The sequence below is a fragment of the Asparagus officinalis genome, chromosome 1, assembly GCF_001876935.1.
Source record: "Asparagus officinalis chromosome 1, Aspof.V1, whole genome shotgun sequence".
In the NCBI taxonomy this organism is placed as follows: Eukaryota; Viridiplantae; Streptophyta; class Magnoliopsida; order Asparagales; family Asparagaceae; genus Asparagus; species Asparagus officinalis.
In genome coordinates, this window is record NC_033794.1 from 88,133,263 (window position 1) to 88,149,652 (window position 16,390).

At 40.9% G+C, this 16,390-nt stretch overlaps 1 protein-coding gene across 1 annotated transcript in view; it reads right to left on the bottom strand.

The window, feature by feature from the left end:
• LOC109837080 (FRIGIDA-like protein 4a) overlaps window positions 1,235-16,390 on the bottom strand; it is a 30,271-nt gene continuing 15,115 nt past the window's right edge. The window contains exons 4-9 of the mRNA XM_020405167.1: window positions 15,651-15,775; window positions 13,378-13,705; window positions 11,642-11,815; window positions 1,809-1,862; window positions 1,416-1,497; window positions 1,235-1,310 (exon numbers count right to left, since the gene is read on the bottom strand). Coding sequence (XP_020260756.1) covers window positions 1,444-1,497; window positions 1,809-1,862; window positions 11,642-11,815; window positions 13,378-13,705; window positions 15,651-15,775 — 735 coding nt within the window. The 3' untranslated portion in view covers window positions 1,235-1,310; window positions 1,416-1,443. The remainder of the gene's footprint in view (window positions 1,311-1,415; window positions 1,498-1,808; window positions 1,863-11,641; window positions 11,816-13,377; window positions 13,706-15,650; window positions 15,776-16,390) is intronic.

Sequence of the window (16,390 nt, forward strand, 5' to 3'; positions counted from 1 at the left end):
TATTATGATAAACAAAGAATTTGCTCCCATTGCAAAATAATTACATTCATTTCCATTTCCAAGTCAACACTCAAAGGCCTGTTTAAATATTCCAGTTTGCCATATTCAGTGTTTTCCATTTTAGAGAATGACACATTATAAGATTTACAGAAAACTAAACTAAGTTGAAAAAAAAGAAAACTTGAAGTAAAAGAACGGCATGATTAGTGAACCTCTTCACAGATGAAGGTATATTCTCTGGTAGAGTTTTTGCGACTCTGTCTAACTCCTGTATTTGTTGCTTTGTAGTCACTCTATCAGGGCCACAATATGTATCCATAAGCTCTTTCATGTGTGGTAGTCTTTCCATCAGTTCTTTGATTATTTCCTGTTAGAGATGTTAGAGATATCAGTTTTTTGATTAAACAATCTTCTATACAGTTTAAAACAGAAGCAAGATTTTCAAGCAAATATCGGCTTGTATTAGTCATTATTAGCCAATATCAGCGTATATTAGTTTTGAGTTGAAAGTCTGTACAGAAATTAATTTTATCATAATAGTTCTATCAATTGATTTCTTTTCTTTTTTACTCCCTGCAACATAGCTGATCTGCAGAAAAGATATGATGCTCTGTAAGTGAAGAAAATACTAGTGAACCCTGATGTGTCAACAAAACATAAAGCAACTTTAAGATGCATACTAACAAGCTGATCTGTAGAAAAGAAGACTGACACAGTTGATTCCTGATGAATCCACCAACAGAGCAAGGTTAAGCCTCACCATCTACATCCTCTCCACTTGAAGTGCTTGAATGGGAAGATCTTTGCAGTAATTACACTGATATCAACAAAAAATAACAGGATCAAGTTTAAGAAGAGATTACATGCTACAACAAGAAGAAAAATTAATGAATTGGAGACACAAAATATAGAAAGGCCTAAGGTCAACAGTTAATGGTACAAAAGAATTTAATGTTTATGTTGGTTTTACATTATATTGTCCATTCCTTTTCTAATTTGTTTTGCCTCCTATTGACATCCATGCTCAACAGTAAATGGTATTTGTGTCGCTTCTTGATAATTATTTCTAGTGTTACTCAGATTTATTTTTCATTTTATTTTGAAGAAAATGTGTTGAAACAGAAAACTCATCAATTTGAGTTTTAACCACTACTAGATCCTATTTAATGCATAGCCTTTTATAGCATTACAAGAAATAAAACGATAGAAAAAGATAACCATGCATCCTCTTTATCTTGCCTTTTATAGCACACGCCTTTCATTATCCTCTTTATCTTGCCGTCCTGGTTCGCATCAGCATCCTCGAATGTCTGTTCACGATGACACAAGGTTAGAACAAAAATTTACATGAAAATTTTTCCAATCAAAGCAATTCAAGATAGTTTACTAGTAGTGCATTCAAAAACATTATCTACCTTATCTAAGATTAGCTCAATTGTGGCATCAGATACTCTTAAGTTCAGATTCAGATAGAAGCGCAATTAGCATCAGTTTGACCTGTAAAATAGAATTGCAGGTGTGAGAATATGTAAAAAAAATTCCCACATCTTACACATTTTTTAAGGCTACACTTAGTCGTCGAATTGCACTAATTATCCCTTAACATTGAAATGTTTTAACATTAAAATGGCCAGAATACCTCCTCTTAACATTTACATACTAATTATCCATGTATCATTGCTTAAAAAGATGATAAATATGGAATACACATACATACATACACAACATATAGACATACATATATATATCCATACATATATGCACAACATATAATCTTATGTACAGACAGCGAGCTTGGATAACCTTACCTTCACCAGCAGCGAGCTTGGATGTCTGAGATGGAGGATGCAGCGACCGAAGAACTGCTAGAGGGAATTTTCATGACACCAACCAAGTAGTTAATTATTTTATTTCAACTGTTACATAAAAAAGGGAAAACATTCAGTTCTTATTTTTTGTAAATCTCAGAAAATCGGGATGCAAAATCACAGCCAAAGCTAATTTTTGGAACTAAAACAACAAGAAACAAAAAACACTAAGCAAATACAGGTAATAACATACATGAAGCACAGTAAGTCCTTGCGACTTAAAGCACTTGTAGCAAGTTTTGAAAACATAGAGCTTGTTGTTTAAATTGAAATTAACAATGTCAAAAATCTTGTTATCATTCAGGTTTGGACAGTCAACTAAGTGTAGGCATCGAAAATTACCTATAGGTCTCCATGAACAGCTCAGCGCTAAAAAAAACGATGAACGTCACTATCCGGTTCACAGAAACTTGATTGATGTCGGTGAACATTTGAAGTGAATCGACGAACTACGTGAAATAATGGAGTTTCAGAATAACAAAGACACGAACCGATCGGGAACCTCGTGTCGCTCACAAACGGCGAAATATCCTTCGTGTCTCATTTATTCCACAGATGATCTAATCATTGGAGCTTACAGAAATCCTCGTCGGCTTTCCAACGTACTTTGAATCACTCAAATCCGAGTTCGGACGAAGAAATTACGGCGGAAACGGACAAGTACACGGAAAAGAGCGTCTCAGCCTGAGTTGAGACACCCCGAGGTGTCTCGGCACAAGCGAGACACCCCAAGGTGTCTCGGCCAAGGCCGAGACACCCAAGGGTGTCCCCCCAGCCCCTAAAAGTGCCTGTTATGCGGTTTTAACCGCCCGGATCTCCTTGAAGCCTATAAATACAGCCCCTGGAGCTTCTTTTTTTCAGATCTGGAATTTTGGAGATTAGACGAAGCCCTGCCGGATTGAAGACTGAATGTGCACGAATTTCAGAGAGGAGGAGGAGAGATCGGATCGAGTTCGTCGGCATAAAGAAGAGGAGCTCGTCAGATCTGCAGTTCTCCGGGTCCGTTCCTTAAGATTATCCCGTTGCGATAATCTTAAGAAGAGCAATTATCTCGCCGTTGCCGAGATAAGCGCTTCGGTTTCTTAATTCTTTCGCGAATCAACGAAGCTCTACCCAATTTTTCAGCAATCAGATCTGATCGACGGTAGTCCACGGATAAACCCCAGCACAGGCAAAGATCCCACGTAAGCAGAAGACCGATAAACGATCTCTGCGTTTGTTTGATAAAGTTGTAAACTTTTTTATTTTCATTGTGTAAGGAGATCTTATAAAAAGATCAACTTTTTATTTTATTCGAGTTTATTGTAACGACTAAAGTTGTAATAGATTTGATAGCAATGAAAACAGCAACTTTCTCCGCAAACAAACCGGCGACCACAGTGGGAGCCAACAGCTTCGCTGCCGAAGCTGTCATGCCGCAGCCGACGATCAAGATCCCAGTGGCTGAAAAGGTCGAGTACGAATTCGACCTGCATAAATTTGAAGAGTACATCTCCTCCTCCTCCTCCAGAAAGATCTCCTCCTCCCAGAAGATCCGTCGGTCTCCAGATCTGAAGACCTAAGAAGTCGATCTCCCTGTAGTCGATGCTACAATCGTACCTTGCAACGGTCTGCCGGCATCCAATGAGACCAGATCTGCAGATCTAAACTCCTTCGTGATCAAGGAGCCGACTGCTGAAGGCGCGCCAACTTTATCAAAGAGAGCACGTCAAAGGAAACGCCAACGCCTCGCGCATCAATTCGCCAAGGCTTTGGATCAGGTGGATGGACTCCGTTACCAAGCGGATTGGGAGTTCAGAAAGCGTCAAGTGACTAAGCTATCGCCACAACAAGCATCGGGACCCTCCTCCCAACCTCTAATTAACAAATGGGTTCAGGTCAAACAAACACGTTCTACCCTCGAGGAGCGCGTCCAGAAGCGCCATGCACTTATTTCGCACACCCAGATCCTTGTGCGAGAGGCACGAGAATTGCAGCGGGAAGAGGTGATCAAGAAATCACCAAGATCTAAGCAGGTTTGGGTGTCGAAGGCTAAGCCAGCGCCCCTACCCGATAAAAGACATCAGTCATGTCTCTCGGTCGATTCCAGATCCAAAGCTGGCTCCCAGCTTTCATCAAGTTCAGATCTCACTCCTTTTAATCCCGCACCTCCGATGAAGCTCCGCGACAATATGGACATATCCAGAGGCAAGAAAGTAATAGTGGAACGCATGGGTCTTTTGCACGAGGATCAAGGTAAAGCTCCAATCAAAGAACGCTTGGGCATGATGAATGAACCCCGAGCAACTCATCGAGTTGGGGGTCGCACTCGCCCTTCCAATAAATCAGAGCCTTCCTATAATGGGAAAGCTCCTATAACTGACCGCCTCGGACTGCCAGTCATTATCCAAGAGCCTGTTGAGGTCTCACGCTCACGAAGGCGTGACTCAAAACGTGCGACTCTTGAGAGCACCGACAAGACGACGAATCCTCAGAAGGAAACGTGTTCGTTAGACGACGACGTTATACCTGAGGAGTCGTGCCAGCATACGATACGTTGCTCCGGCAATCATGCCTATGAGTTGTACTATCGGACTGGGGGTACGAACAAATCTTGAAAGAAAGGTACCCGAGAAATGGACTCTTATTATCCGTGTACTAAAATTATCAGGGCAATATTATCAGCGTGTAGCTGCCCTAAGACCACTCCACAGAGGGTCTCAGTATTTGAAAGGATCTCCCCCAGAACGCCCAGGACCAAGCCAATGCGTTTCTGTAGAAAAAGTCCAACTGCGCAAGATGACGAACTTCCAGAAGTCACAGTTAATATGGTTGATAAGGGAAAGTCAACGCGAAACTTCAATCCTCGTCATCTTTCGGACATATCCTAACGTATAACTCGGTTACGGTCGGGAACCGTTAGACAAAGGGACTATCAGAGGATGAATCAAGGATTATCCTCGGATGATGAAGTGTCAGATGCTAACTCTGCAGTCGCTTCTGACAAAACGGTATCCAGCCTAGGTCAATCCCGCGAAGTGTTGATGATTAGCACAAAATAGGTCACTAAAATGGTTGAGGATGCCTTGGCCAAACAAAAAGAGAACTTCAAGTTCGAAATGGAAATAGAGGTCACTAAAATGGTTGAGGATGCCTTGGCCAAACAAAAAGAGAACTTCAAGTTCGAAATGGAAATAGCCATGATGCGAATGAGGGAAGAGCATGATCAACAAATTCGGGTTTTGTCCAATCAAGTCAGAGTTGAATCCAGCCGTCGCACCCAGAACGTCGCAATTGACAGCGATCCAGAAGTGGACGAAATCATCATGGCCGACGCACCTCCCAAAAATATTGGGTGTGGTTCAAATGCACCCCCTACAGATAACAACATTGGTGGTGGTTCCGCCAAAGATAATAACACTAGGGGTGGCAGCATTATTCTTCTCGAAAATTGTCCAAAACAGAATATAGATGAGGACGAAAAGATGAAGGATCTCAAGAGAAAAATTGACGCCCTGATGTCTGCTCGAGAGGTGAAGAAGACAGGGATTCCGTGTCCTTACCCAAGAGAATGAGAATCGATCCCGTATCCAGCAAAGTTCAATCTGGTCAACTTCACGCCATTCGACGGGAATGGCTCGCCCTCTCAGCACCTGATCTACTTCAAGTCCCATTTGGGTATGATCTCTGGCAATGAAGCCTTGATGGTTCGGTCATTCGTTGGCACCCTTCGCGGTCCTGCTTTCGATTGGTATCGCCGTCTCAAGCCCGGAAGCATCAATAGCTAGGAGGACCTGGAGAGCATGTTCCTCGCTCATTTCTTCGATGATGACGCCGAAGTGTCGATCAGGACACTCTTCGATGAGAAACAAAAAGACGGAGAGTCGGTGGATACCTTCATCAAACGCTTCCGCAATCAGGCAATGAACTGCAAGAATCCCGTCATGGAGGAATTCGTCTTGCAGACTTGTCATAACAATTTGTCCATTAACATCTTGGACATTATGGGAGTAGAGCCGCTTAATACCTGGAAAGAGTTGAAGGTGCGCGGAGAACAGGCCGAACGCTTTCTCAGAAGGAGAAAGGTCGAAAGAAACCAACCGATGGTTAACCCTCTGAATTCGAGTCTCGTGTCCCATGATGAAGGGATGGTACCTATAACAGTTGTTGACGTTAGTCAGACGTCGCAACAGCATCCCCGAAGACAGCAGAAGACTTCGGATCCGAGGCTCCAAAAAGAATACTCATTCAAGGACGAAGACGTTCCAACCATCTTCGAGACCCTTCTTGAAAACAACAAGATCAAGCTGCCACCCATCACGAATCAGGAGGAAGCTAACAATACTACGGACCCGAGGTACTGCGCGTACCACAGGAGAATCCTTCATCCCACCAATGCTTGCTTTACTTTAAAGAATAGTATTCAGACCTTGGTCGAAGCCGGCGTCATAATGCTAGGATAAGCCAAACGAGAACGGCAACACTCCGATAAGTATAAGAGTATAAACTGCTCCTTCCTACACTCCGACAAGTATAAGAGTATAAACTGATTCTCAATCCTCCGACCGGTATAAGAGGTTAAACTGCTCCCTGATACTCCAATAGGTATATAAGTCTAAACTGTTTCCTACCGTTGACGGAAAATTCCTGGAGAATTTTTATATGTAATATTCTTAAGGATAACCCGATCATGTAACCGAATGCAATGATAAATCCAGTTTCGCGAAGAAGCTGGGGGTAGATGATTCATGTAACGGGAAGTTCCCGAAAAAATACTATATGTAATTTTCTTAGGGATAACCCGATCATTACAAACAAAGTGATAAACACTAAACCCCCACTGTGATTTCCGAACACTCTTTTGCTGAGACGAGATTCGATCGCTTCGTTGGATCAATCTTCCCTCACAAAACTCCTATTGGTGTTTGACGACAGATCAATCTTCCTCACAAAATCCCTCACTGATCAAATCAATTGGCGGTGGGTCCACTAAAATTTCTATCCGTCAATTCATGGCAATTTTCAAAGCTTGACGTGTTAAGTCCTGATCACTTAACATCAAAATCCTCCATCAAGTGGCTAGTACAAACCAATATTTCTACTGCTACTTGTATTCCACTCCCTTTGCTTTCAGGTTAAACCTATAAAAGTTAGGGCCAAAGCCAGATTCCTCTCTCGATTCCTTCCATGAACGAGAGGTCCACTTTCAAATTGAGCAATCTAACCTATAAAAGTTAGGATTGTCTCCAACTTCACTTAGTCAAACCTGCAGATAATTAAGACTAAGATTGAGTTATCCCTTTCGATAAACGAAAGACTTTCGTCTTTTTCTTTTTCAGCCAAACCTATAAAAATTAGGGTCGAAATCGGAATTTTCCCTCAATAAATGAGGAACTCTTTTCTTGGATCAAGCAACCAATCCTATAAAAGTTAGGGTTACTTGAATCTTTCTGATTCTCGGAGTGGAGATCACACTCGTAATTTTATCTTTCCGGATTCTGGGGGTGGAGATCTCACTTCGAGTTTCCTTTCCAATTGAAGATAGAATATAAAATTCTTCCTCTTCGGTACCGGGAGATAGAATATAAAATTTTTCCTCTTCCATTTTGGGTTCGTCTTTATCCTGAGAAAAGACACAATTCTCAACTTCAAATCTGTACATCCTATGCACAGAGAACTTTATCTCGACTCCTAAATAGAGATAAGCTTACGTCTAACACACGTTGCTGGTTTAGTCTTTCACCGATTGAAGAAGACACCAGAATTCCAATCTGGGGAATTTTATCCTGAATCCTAAGAAAGGATAAGTCAACGCCTAATACGCGTTGCCGGTTAGTTCTTAACCGTAAAAAAAGGACAAAAGCCCACATATTCAACATTGTGGCAGGTTGTTATTAATAACGCCAAAATCCGTGCTTCACACGCACGGGGAAGTTTATACCGAAGCCTAAGTAGGGATAAGTCAGCGCCTAATACGCGTTGCCGGTTAGTCCTTAACCGTAAAAAGTACCGAAGCCTAAGTAGGGATAAGTCAGCGCCTAATACGCGTTGCCGGTTAGTCCTTAACCGTAAAAAGTAGGGATAAGTCAGCGCCTAACACGCGTTACCGGTTAGTCTTTAACTGTAAAAAAGACAAAAGCCAACATATTCAATATTGTGGCAGGTTGTTATTCATAACGCCAAAATCCGCACCTTAAACACGCGGGGAATTTTATCCCGAATCCTAAGAAGGGATAAGTCAACGCCTAATACGCGTTGCCGGTTAGTCCTTAACCGTAAAAAGGACAAAAGTCCACATATTCAATATTGTGGCAGGTTGTTATTAATAACACCAGAATCCGTACTTTACACGTACGGAAAATTTTATCCCGAAGCCTAAGCAGGGATAAGCCAACGCCTAATACGCGTTACCGGTTTAGTCTTTTACCGATTGAAGAAGACACCAGAATCCGAGTCTGGGAACTTTTATCCTGAATCCTAAGGGTAAGTCAGCGCCTAACACGCGTTGTCGGGTAGCCTATTCCCGTAACAATGACGAAGTCTATGTATTCGAAGTCGTAGCATCAAGTCTAATGGAGTTCATTCCTTTAGCACAACGTCATATTCGGAACGGATTTCAACAATCCGCTTGTTAGCCCGACTCAAACGGTAGTCGGTAAAGGCATATCAAATCCGTTGATGGCTGAGGATTTGCTAAAAATCCTAAGTCTACGTCTGATACACGTCGTTGTTTAGTCTTTTCATAGAAGAAAGACGAAGTCTACGTATTCAATATCGTAGCACTAAAAGGGTTAACTCTTTTAGCTTAACGTTACATGCGGAACGGACTTAAAACAATCTGCATGCTAGCCCGACTCAAACGGTAGTCGATAAAGGCTAATCAAACTCGTTGATGGCTGATAATTTGCCAAAAATTCTATAAATGCGAGTCATTGACGCACCATCTTCATTAGTTGGTCTCGTGACTTGAGCATCCAACAACTTCAGGATAAGATCCATACATGTAGATGAATCAACTTTCATAGTTGGTCCTGCAACTCTGACATTTAGGACCGCCATGCTCTAATATCTCAAGAGCTTAAACTGTGTATACTCCAACAAACGTATAAGTATAAACTGTATTAACGTCGGGCGATCCGAAACCCTAGGTCAACGTCTGTCAACGCGTAACCCTAGGTCAACGCCAGTCAATGCGTTGCGATAAAAAAAGTCAACGTCAGGCGATCCGAAACCCTAGGTCAACACCGGTCAACGCGTAACCCTAGGTCAACGCTAGTCAATGCGTTGCAATAAAAAAAAGTCAACGCCAGGCGATCCGAAACCCTAGGTCAACGCCGGTCAACGCGTAACCCTAGGTCAATGCCAATCAACGTGTTGCGATACAAAAAGTCAACGTACGACGTTCAAAACCCTAAGGTCAACGTCGGTCAATGCGTAACCCTAGGTCAACGCCAATCAATGTGTTGCAATGAAAGAGTCGATGTGACAGAAAGGGTCGGTTCTAAATCGATTCAATGACGCGAGCCAAACTCAACTCACCGGTAGTAAACTTGAGACTCCGAAGACGGCCAGACGATAAACGCAGCGCCGGAAGGACTTCAGCTATTCGTCAAAGCATCGAATAGACTGAAAATCGAAGGAGCCAAGAGTTGAAGCTAATTAAAGGTCCTTTACACCGATCGAAAGCTGGACCAATCACATCCAAAGTATTCCAGCCTCTTCTATAAAAGAAACGAGTATGGAACGCTTTGGAGGGGGTATCTGTAGGCATCAAAAATTGCCTATAGGTCTCCATGAACAGCTCAGCGCTAAGAAAAGATGATGAACGTCACTATCTGGTTCACAGAAGCTTGATTAATGTCGGTGAACATTTGAAGCGAATCGACGAACTACGTGAAATAACAGAGTTTCAGAATAACAAAGACACGAACCGATCGGGAACCTCGTGTCGCTCACAAACGACGAAATACCCTTCGTGTCTTATTTATTCCACAGATGATCTAATCATTGGACCTTATAGAACTCCTCGTCGGCTTTCCAACGCACTTTGAATCACTCAAATCCGAGTTCGGACAAAGAAATTACGGCGGAAACGGACAAGTGCACGGAAAAGAACGTCTCAGCCTGAGTTGAGATACCCCGAGGTGTCTCGGCACAAGCGAGACACCCCAAGGTGTCTCGGCCTCACTGAGACACCCTGGCACCCAGAGGTGTCTCCAAGCCCTAAAAATGCCCGTTATGCGGTTTTAACCGCCCGGATCTCCTTGAAGCCTACAAATACAGCCCCTGGAGCCTCTTTTTTTCAGATCTGGAATTTTGGAGATTAGGCAAAGCCCTGCCGGATTGAAGACTGAAGGTGCACGAATTTCAGAGAGGAGGAAGAGAGATCGGATCGAGTTCGTCGGCATAAAGAAGAGGAGCTCGTCAGATCTGTAGTTCTCCGGGTCCGTTCCTTAAGATTATCCCGTTGCGATAATCTTAAGAAGAACAATTATCTCGCCGTTGCCGAGATAAACGCTACGGTTTCTTGATTCCTTCGCGAATCAACGAAGCTCTGCCCAATTTTTCAACAATCAGATCTGATCGGCGGTAGTCTACAGATAAACCCCGGCACAGGCAAAGATCCCACGCAAGCAGAAGACCGATAAACGATCTCTGCGTTTGTTTGATAAAGTTGTAAACTTTTTTATTTTTATTGTGTAAGGAGATCTTATAAAAAGATCAACTTTTTATTTTATTCGAGTTTATTGTAACGACTAAAATTGTAATAGATTCGATAGCAATGAAAACAGCAACTTTCTCCGCAAACACTAAGGATTAAAGAGCCATGGGCCAAATGGTACTTGCCCAGACACAGATGGAGAATACTAAGAGAAAGAAACTCATTTCAGAGCTTCACTAGAGTTTGGCAATGATAAATGTAGAAACAAATGCACCAACTGGAAGATAGAAGTATGGAACACTTAATATAAATAACTTTAGCATTTCCTGAGGCTTCTAACTGGAAGATAGAAGTATGTAGGATTGCATATCAAAGAGAAAGTTAACTTTGGTATACCTGTAATAGGACTATCGACTGACAATTAAGTCACCAGAGCAAAACATATTGAGGCAAAATTAAGTTAACTACAGGTACAATAACATGATGACTTTGATGTTCTTATCCACGAGCCTCAAATCGACCCTCAAATCAAAACTAACAGGAAAAATGAGAACATGGGTTTCTCTTGGTTCGCCCAATTATAAAGAAAATCAACAAATGAAGACCCAAATCAAAAAATTTGAAAGTTTGTTGTGATTATATTACAAGAAAAAAAGAGTTAAAAAAACACATATGAAAGGAGCATAGCTTTGCAAGATCTGGAACCAGAGCTCGTACATTTTGAAAGGGTATATGAAAAGAAAGTGGTAAGGTTCTGCACTCATTCACCCATGGCTCAACATATTCCTTTGCTGTTGGTATTGACATAACAGAATCATCTGTAGAAAGAAGAGAAAACAATTACAAGAGAATAAAAGGAACATATTACAAGAGAAAACAATATATCAGGGTTTTGGTGCCAAAAAAATGTATTATAGTAATTCATCAAAGAAACAAACACATGTTACTCTGCCTAGAACTACACAGATGTGACATTTCAAGTGGAACAAATTCATACAAATCATCTCCTTTCCTTCTACTATGTCGAAGGAAGAGCTGGTATATGGAAAATAATGGATGAGAACAAAACTGACAAATATAACACACATGTAACAAAGTCGAAGGAAGAGCTGTTACGAACTTCAATGAATACCATGGAAATACTGTGCCCATTTGAGACCAAGGATCTTAGTTCATGCTCCAATTCAGACTCTGATGGAGTTTCAGCAACAGATTTCTCCTTTCCTTCTACTATAGTTGTAATTTCTCCCTTTGGATGTCGACTAGAGAATATTATATTTGCTTCCCCCAAGGTGCCATGCCAAAACTGTTTCCAAGATGATATACATATCATTACCAATCTAGAAATTAAAAAAACCATACGGAATTACAGATACACATCGTGATACTAATTGCACATAATCACATTATAAATCCATGTTAATAAACATAATGAATCAGTAAGCATGACCTTGCAAATCCATAAAAGATCTATCTAATAAGAGATATGCAATTAGACCACAAGGTAGATGGCAGTTGTCTAGTTTCCTCCTCTATACAATCAAAGTATTTATAATTGAATATTGTAACTGAAGTTCAAAGCTTGAACATCATTAAACAAATAAATCATGTTAATTCTACGTCCATTAAGGACCCCGGTGATGACTTCCAAACATTAAGGCCAATGCAACAGGCGCCTCTACTAAAGTTTTGCCTTTTAGATGCTAAACCATGTAGAATCTCAACAAAGTAAAGGAAAAGAATAAGCTTGAATTCAACATTGCTACAAATTCGTTTCCAGTATGTTTATGTTCACTCTTCTTTTATCTAAACATACACATTTAAAATTTTTAACAGAAAAAAGTTTACATTCTTTATGTTAGATCACACCCATCCTCAATATGTAAATTTAAAATAGCGTAAAGATTGAAGCTTTACCCATTTTCTTGAGCTCAAACACATCAAGGAGCCCTAAAATCTATATTCAGACAACATATCATAAAATTTCAAATTAGTACACAATTCCTCTAGTAGATCAGGTTGATTATTCTATCTACTTTAGGAGTAAGAAACTGTCTTACAAAATACATAGTTAAACATTTTACCAAAACCAATTTACATTTTTGCTATTAGCCTACTCCCAACCTCAAAACCAAAATTTTAATAACATACAAGATCAAATCCGTATGCACCTTATCGCATTCAAACACAACAAGCAGCTGTATTCTCTACATTCAGACCGCAAATCATTAACTTTCCTGAAAATAATGTGCGTGTGGGCGTGTGGGTGTGTTGGGTGTGTTTTTTTTTTTTTTTTTGGAGGCGGGGTGGGGGTGGCGTGGTAAAGAAGTCTTTAGTAAACAAATTTCCTCCACTAAGATAAGTTTCAGTTATCTTTTTAACTCCCAAGGTTACATTAAAAATATCCATTTTAACAGAACAAATTTACAATCTTGCTATCAGGTCATTCTCATCCTCAAAATCTAACTCACAATAACATGCAAAAAAACCGAATCAATATCCATTTTCTCGCCCTCAAACACACACAAAGAACCCCTAAACTCTACATCCAGTCCAGAAACCATGAACTTTCCCACGTTCACTTAAAATCCCCTAAACCCTGCATTCACAAAAACTAAATTTGCTTTAACAGGAAAAATCAAATCTGTATCAATTTCCTTGCCCTCAAAAGCAACAAGCCGCTTAAAACTCCTAAACCCTAAACTTCCATTTTGCTAATACACATTCTATTAAAAATAATAATTTCAGCACAACAAATTTACATTTTGCTATTAGATTATTCATTAGCCCTAAACTCCTCATTCAGAGAGCAAATCACGAACTTTCTTGAAATTACTTTGAAACCCCTAAAAAAAGCCCTAGACTTACATCGCCCTTGACCCGGAGGAACGGAGGTCGATGCGGCCGTAGAAATCCATCCCCGGCGACGAGAACTAGCGGCGCAAACGGCGGAGAGAGTGGTCGGAGATCGGTGGAGGAATCGGCCGCCGGCGATGGAGGAGGAGGAGGAGGACTGTCTGAGAGAGGAGGACTGTATGGGGGCGATTTTCTGATGAGAGAGAGAACGGGGGTAGGGGTTTTGGCTCTTCGTGAAAATAAAAGGGGGAATTTTCCCTCCTTGTACGAGTGGGGAAAATTTCGGGGGCTGGGGGTTTGGCGACCGCGGATAAACAAGGAAGCGTCGTAAAAAATATAACTTTTAGCGATGCCAAGGAGATATTTTTAGCAACGTTAGGAAAAGAATATTTTTAGCAACGTTAGTCTAATACGTCGCGATAAATGCATAATATTAGCGACGCTAATCATAAAACGTCGCTAAAAACTATACTTTTACCGACGAAAATGAAAAAACGTCGGGAAATCCATAACTTTTACCGACGTTAAGTTAAAACATCGCTAATAATATACACTTTTAGCAACGCTAATTATAAACATCGGGAAAAATATATTTTTTGCCGACGTTAACTAAAAGCGTCGGGAAAAACATAATTTTTGGCGACGTATTTAACCATGCGTCGGGAATAAGCATCGGGAAAAGTGCAATTTGTTGTAGTGTTCCTAACTCTAACTAAACTCTTACTAATAATACCTACTATTAACTAATTATGATTATTATCTAAACTCTAACCAAACCCTAAAATCGCCAATTTACCACTATCATCTCTCCTCCCTCCTAAGGATTAAGGTTAAAAATTGAATTAAAATATTAGGTTGTAATGGAGACTACAGTGGTGGTTTAGTGGAGGAAGGGGACAGGATTTTGAGTTAAAACTGTGAGCCTTTATTGAAAAAAAAAAAATCAATGGGGGCCACAAGAGAGCGATCCCCTCTCCGAGACTTCTCGGAGACTTCCACGATACCTCCGATCCATAGCCATAGGTTGCTACTAGGGACTCCCTCGGATCGCAAAATTCTCCAATCACTCTCTCTGCATCGTTAAAAACTGATTAGAAATGTTAGGGGCACACCCTCCACCACACCTCCTCTCCCTCTATAGTGCATTGAGCCCCACATCAAATTTTTTTAAAAAAATTTGATGTGGGGCCCAATGCACTATAGAGGGAGAGGAGGTGTGGTGGAGGGTATGGTTAGGGGTGTGCCCCTATCACCACTCAAAACTGATATAGTGGGGATACCAAGCTGAATAGCAAACTTTAGAGTTAAATTTTTCATAAGGGTCATTTAATAATTACAATATAATATTTTATTAAAGGTTTTTTTGGGGGTGGGGGGGGGGGGTTTTTATTAAAGGGTGTTCAATTTTAAAGAAATCATGTTTAAGTAAGCTGGGAGTCTACAATTATTATAATTGCTCTATAAAACAGAATGAACATAATAGAATATATTTTCTTAGAATAACAAACATAATAGGAATTATAGGATTGAAGCAAACAGTGATCGTTCGTTTTTTAAGAAAAAAAAACTATTTTTATTATGTTGTGCATTGTTCCTCCGGTCCCCTATTAATTACGTCAGCTTCTAGATGACTTATTACCGTCAACTTTTTCTCGTGGGTTTACGAGGTTTAGTCAAGCCGCCACCAAACTTAGACGATTCAGTTCGGTCAAATCTCTCATGTTTCCACGAAACGCATCGAAGTCTTCAACTAGACTCGGCCTCGTCAGACACTATCATCGCCCTTCGACTCTTCTATCCTCTTCAATCCTCTATATATAGCCGCCAACTCTTCAATCTCTCATCATCGATCGTCAATCGTCGTTTCCTTCGAAATTCATCTCCGATCTCTTCTGAAAATGGGTTCCATGAGGATTTCTTCAGCGTTGATGCTCTCCTTCATGTTCTTCTTATCTGGGTTAATAATGCATACGGCTCATGGACAAGGAGCAACTACTCCTCGGTTCGTTGACGGCAACGCAATAGATCAAGGGATAGCTTACGTGCTCATGCTTGTTGCTCTCCTCATCACATATTTTGTGCGCTAGGCGACCGTTTCATCTAAAGATTCTAAAACCCCGTGATCGACTTGGGGAGAGACCGTTTTATTTGTTGTTTTTTTTTTATTAAATTTAGTGAGCTTCATATATTCGGTGTAGTTCTTTTGCATCTCAATACAGATGTATCCTTGTAGCCATGGAAACAGTTTGGCTACCATGGTCCGTATTTCATAAATTTATTGATACTGGACGCCTTTATGCTGGTAGATGAAATGGAAGTTATGTACAATCCTGTTCTCAAACACATCACGTTTAACTGGAAGTGCATACTCAACAGATGTCATATGGGGGTTTAATTGCATATAGACACCCTGTACAATCTCCAAATTGAACTTGCTACTCCTATAGTTCAATAATTCCAATAGACCACCTGCGAGAGTTCCACTGTTGCAGATTGACCCTTCGATTGAAAATTATGGTTGCAGATAGCCCCCCCCCTGTAACTAGGGTCAGAAACACTCCCCTCAGGGGACCTATCAGCAACAATAGAACTACGCGGGTAATAAGTTCAATTAGGCGGTAATATAGGGGTCTAGTCGCAATTAACCCAAAAAATTTGACAAGATTACCACGGCACAACAACTAAGTTCGAACCGAGTAACAAAGAAAGAGCACATACATCCGCTAGAACATAATATTCCTAATTGACTATAGTATACATATGGATTGCCAACAACACAAGCACATTATACACCCAAAATTATCCATGTTGCAATTCCCCTCATTCGCACAGGGCATAACATAACAGCGATCGCTCTAATACCCCTTACTTTAACCAAGAATTCGGCAACACCCTTCTAGGTATCCAAACACTCTCAATGCGGATACTGTGTCTGTGTATCCGCAGCATGCGGAGCTCCCTGTTCATACCCACCATAATAAGGTTGCCGGAGTCCAAATAGATGTCCACCACCTTGAATTGGGTA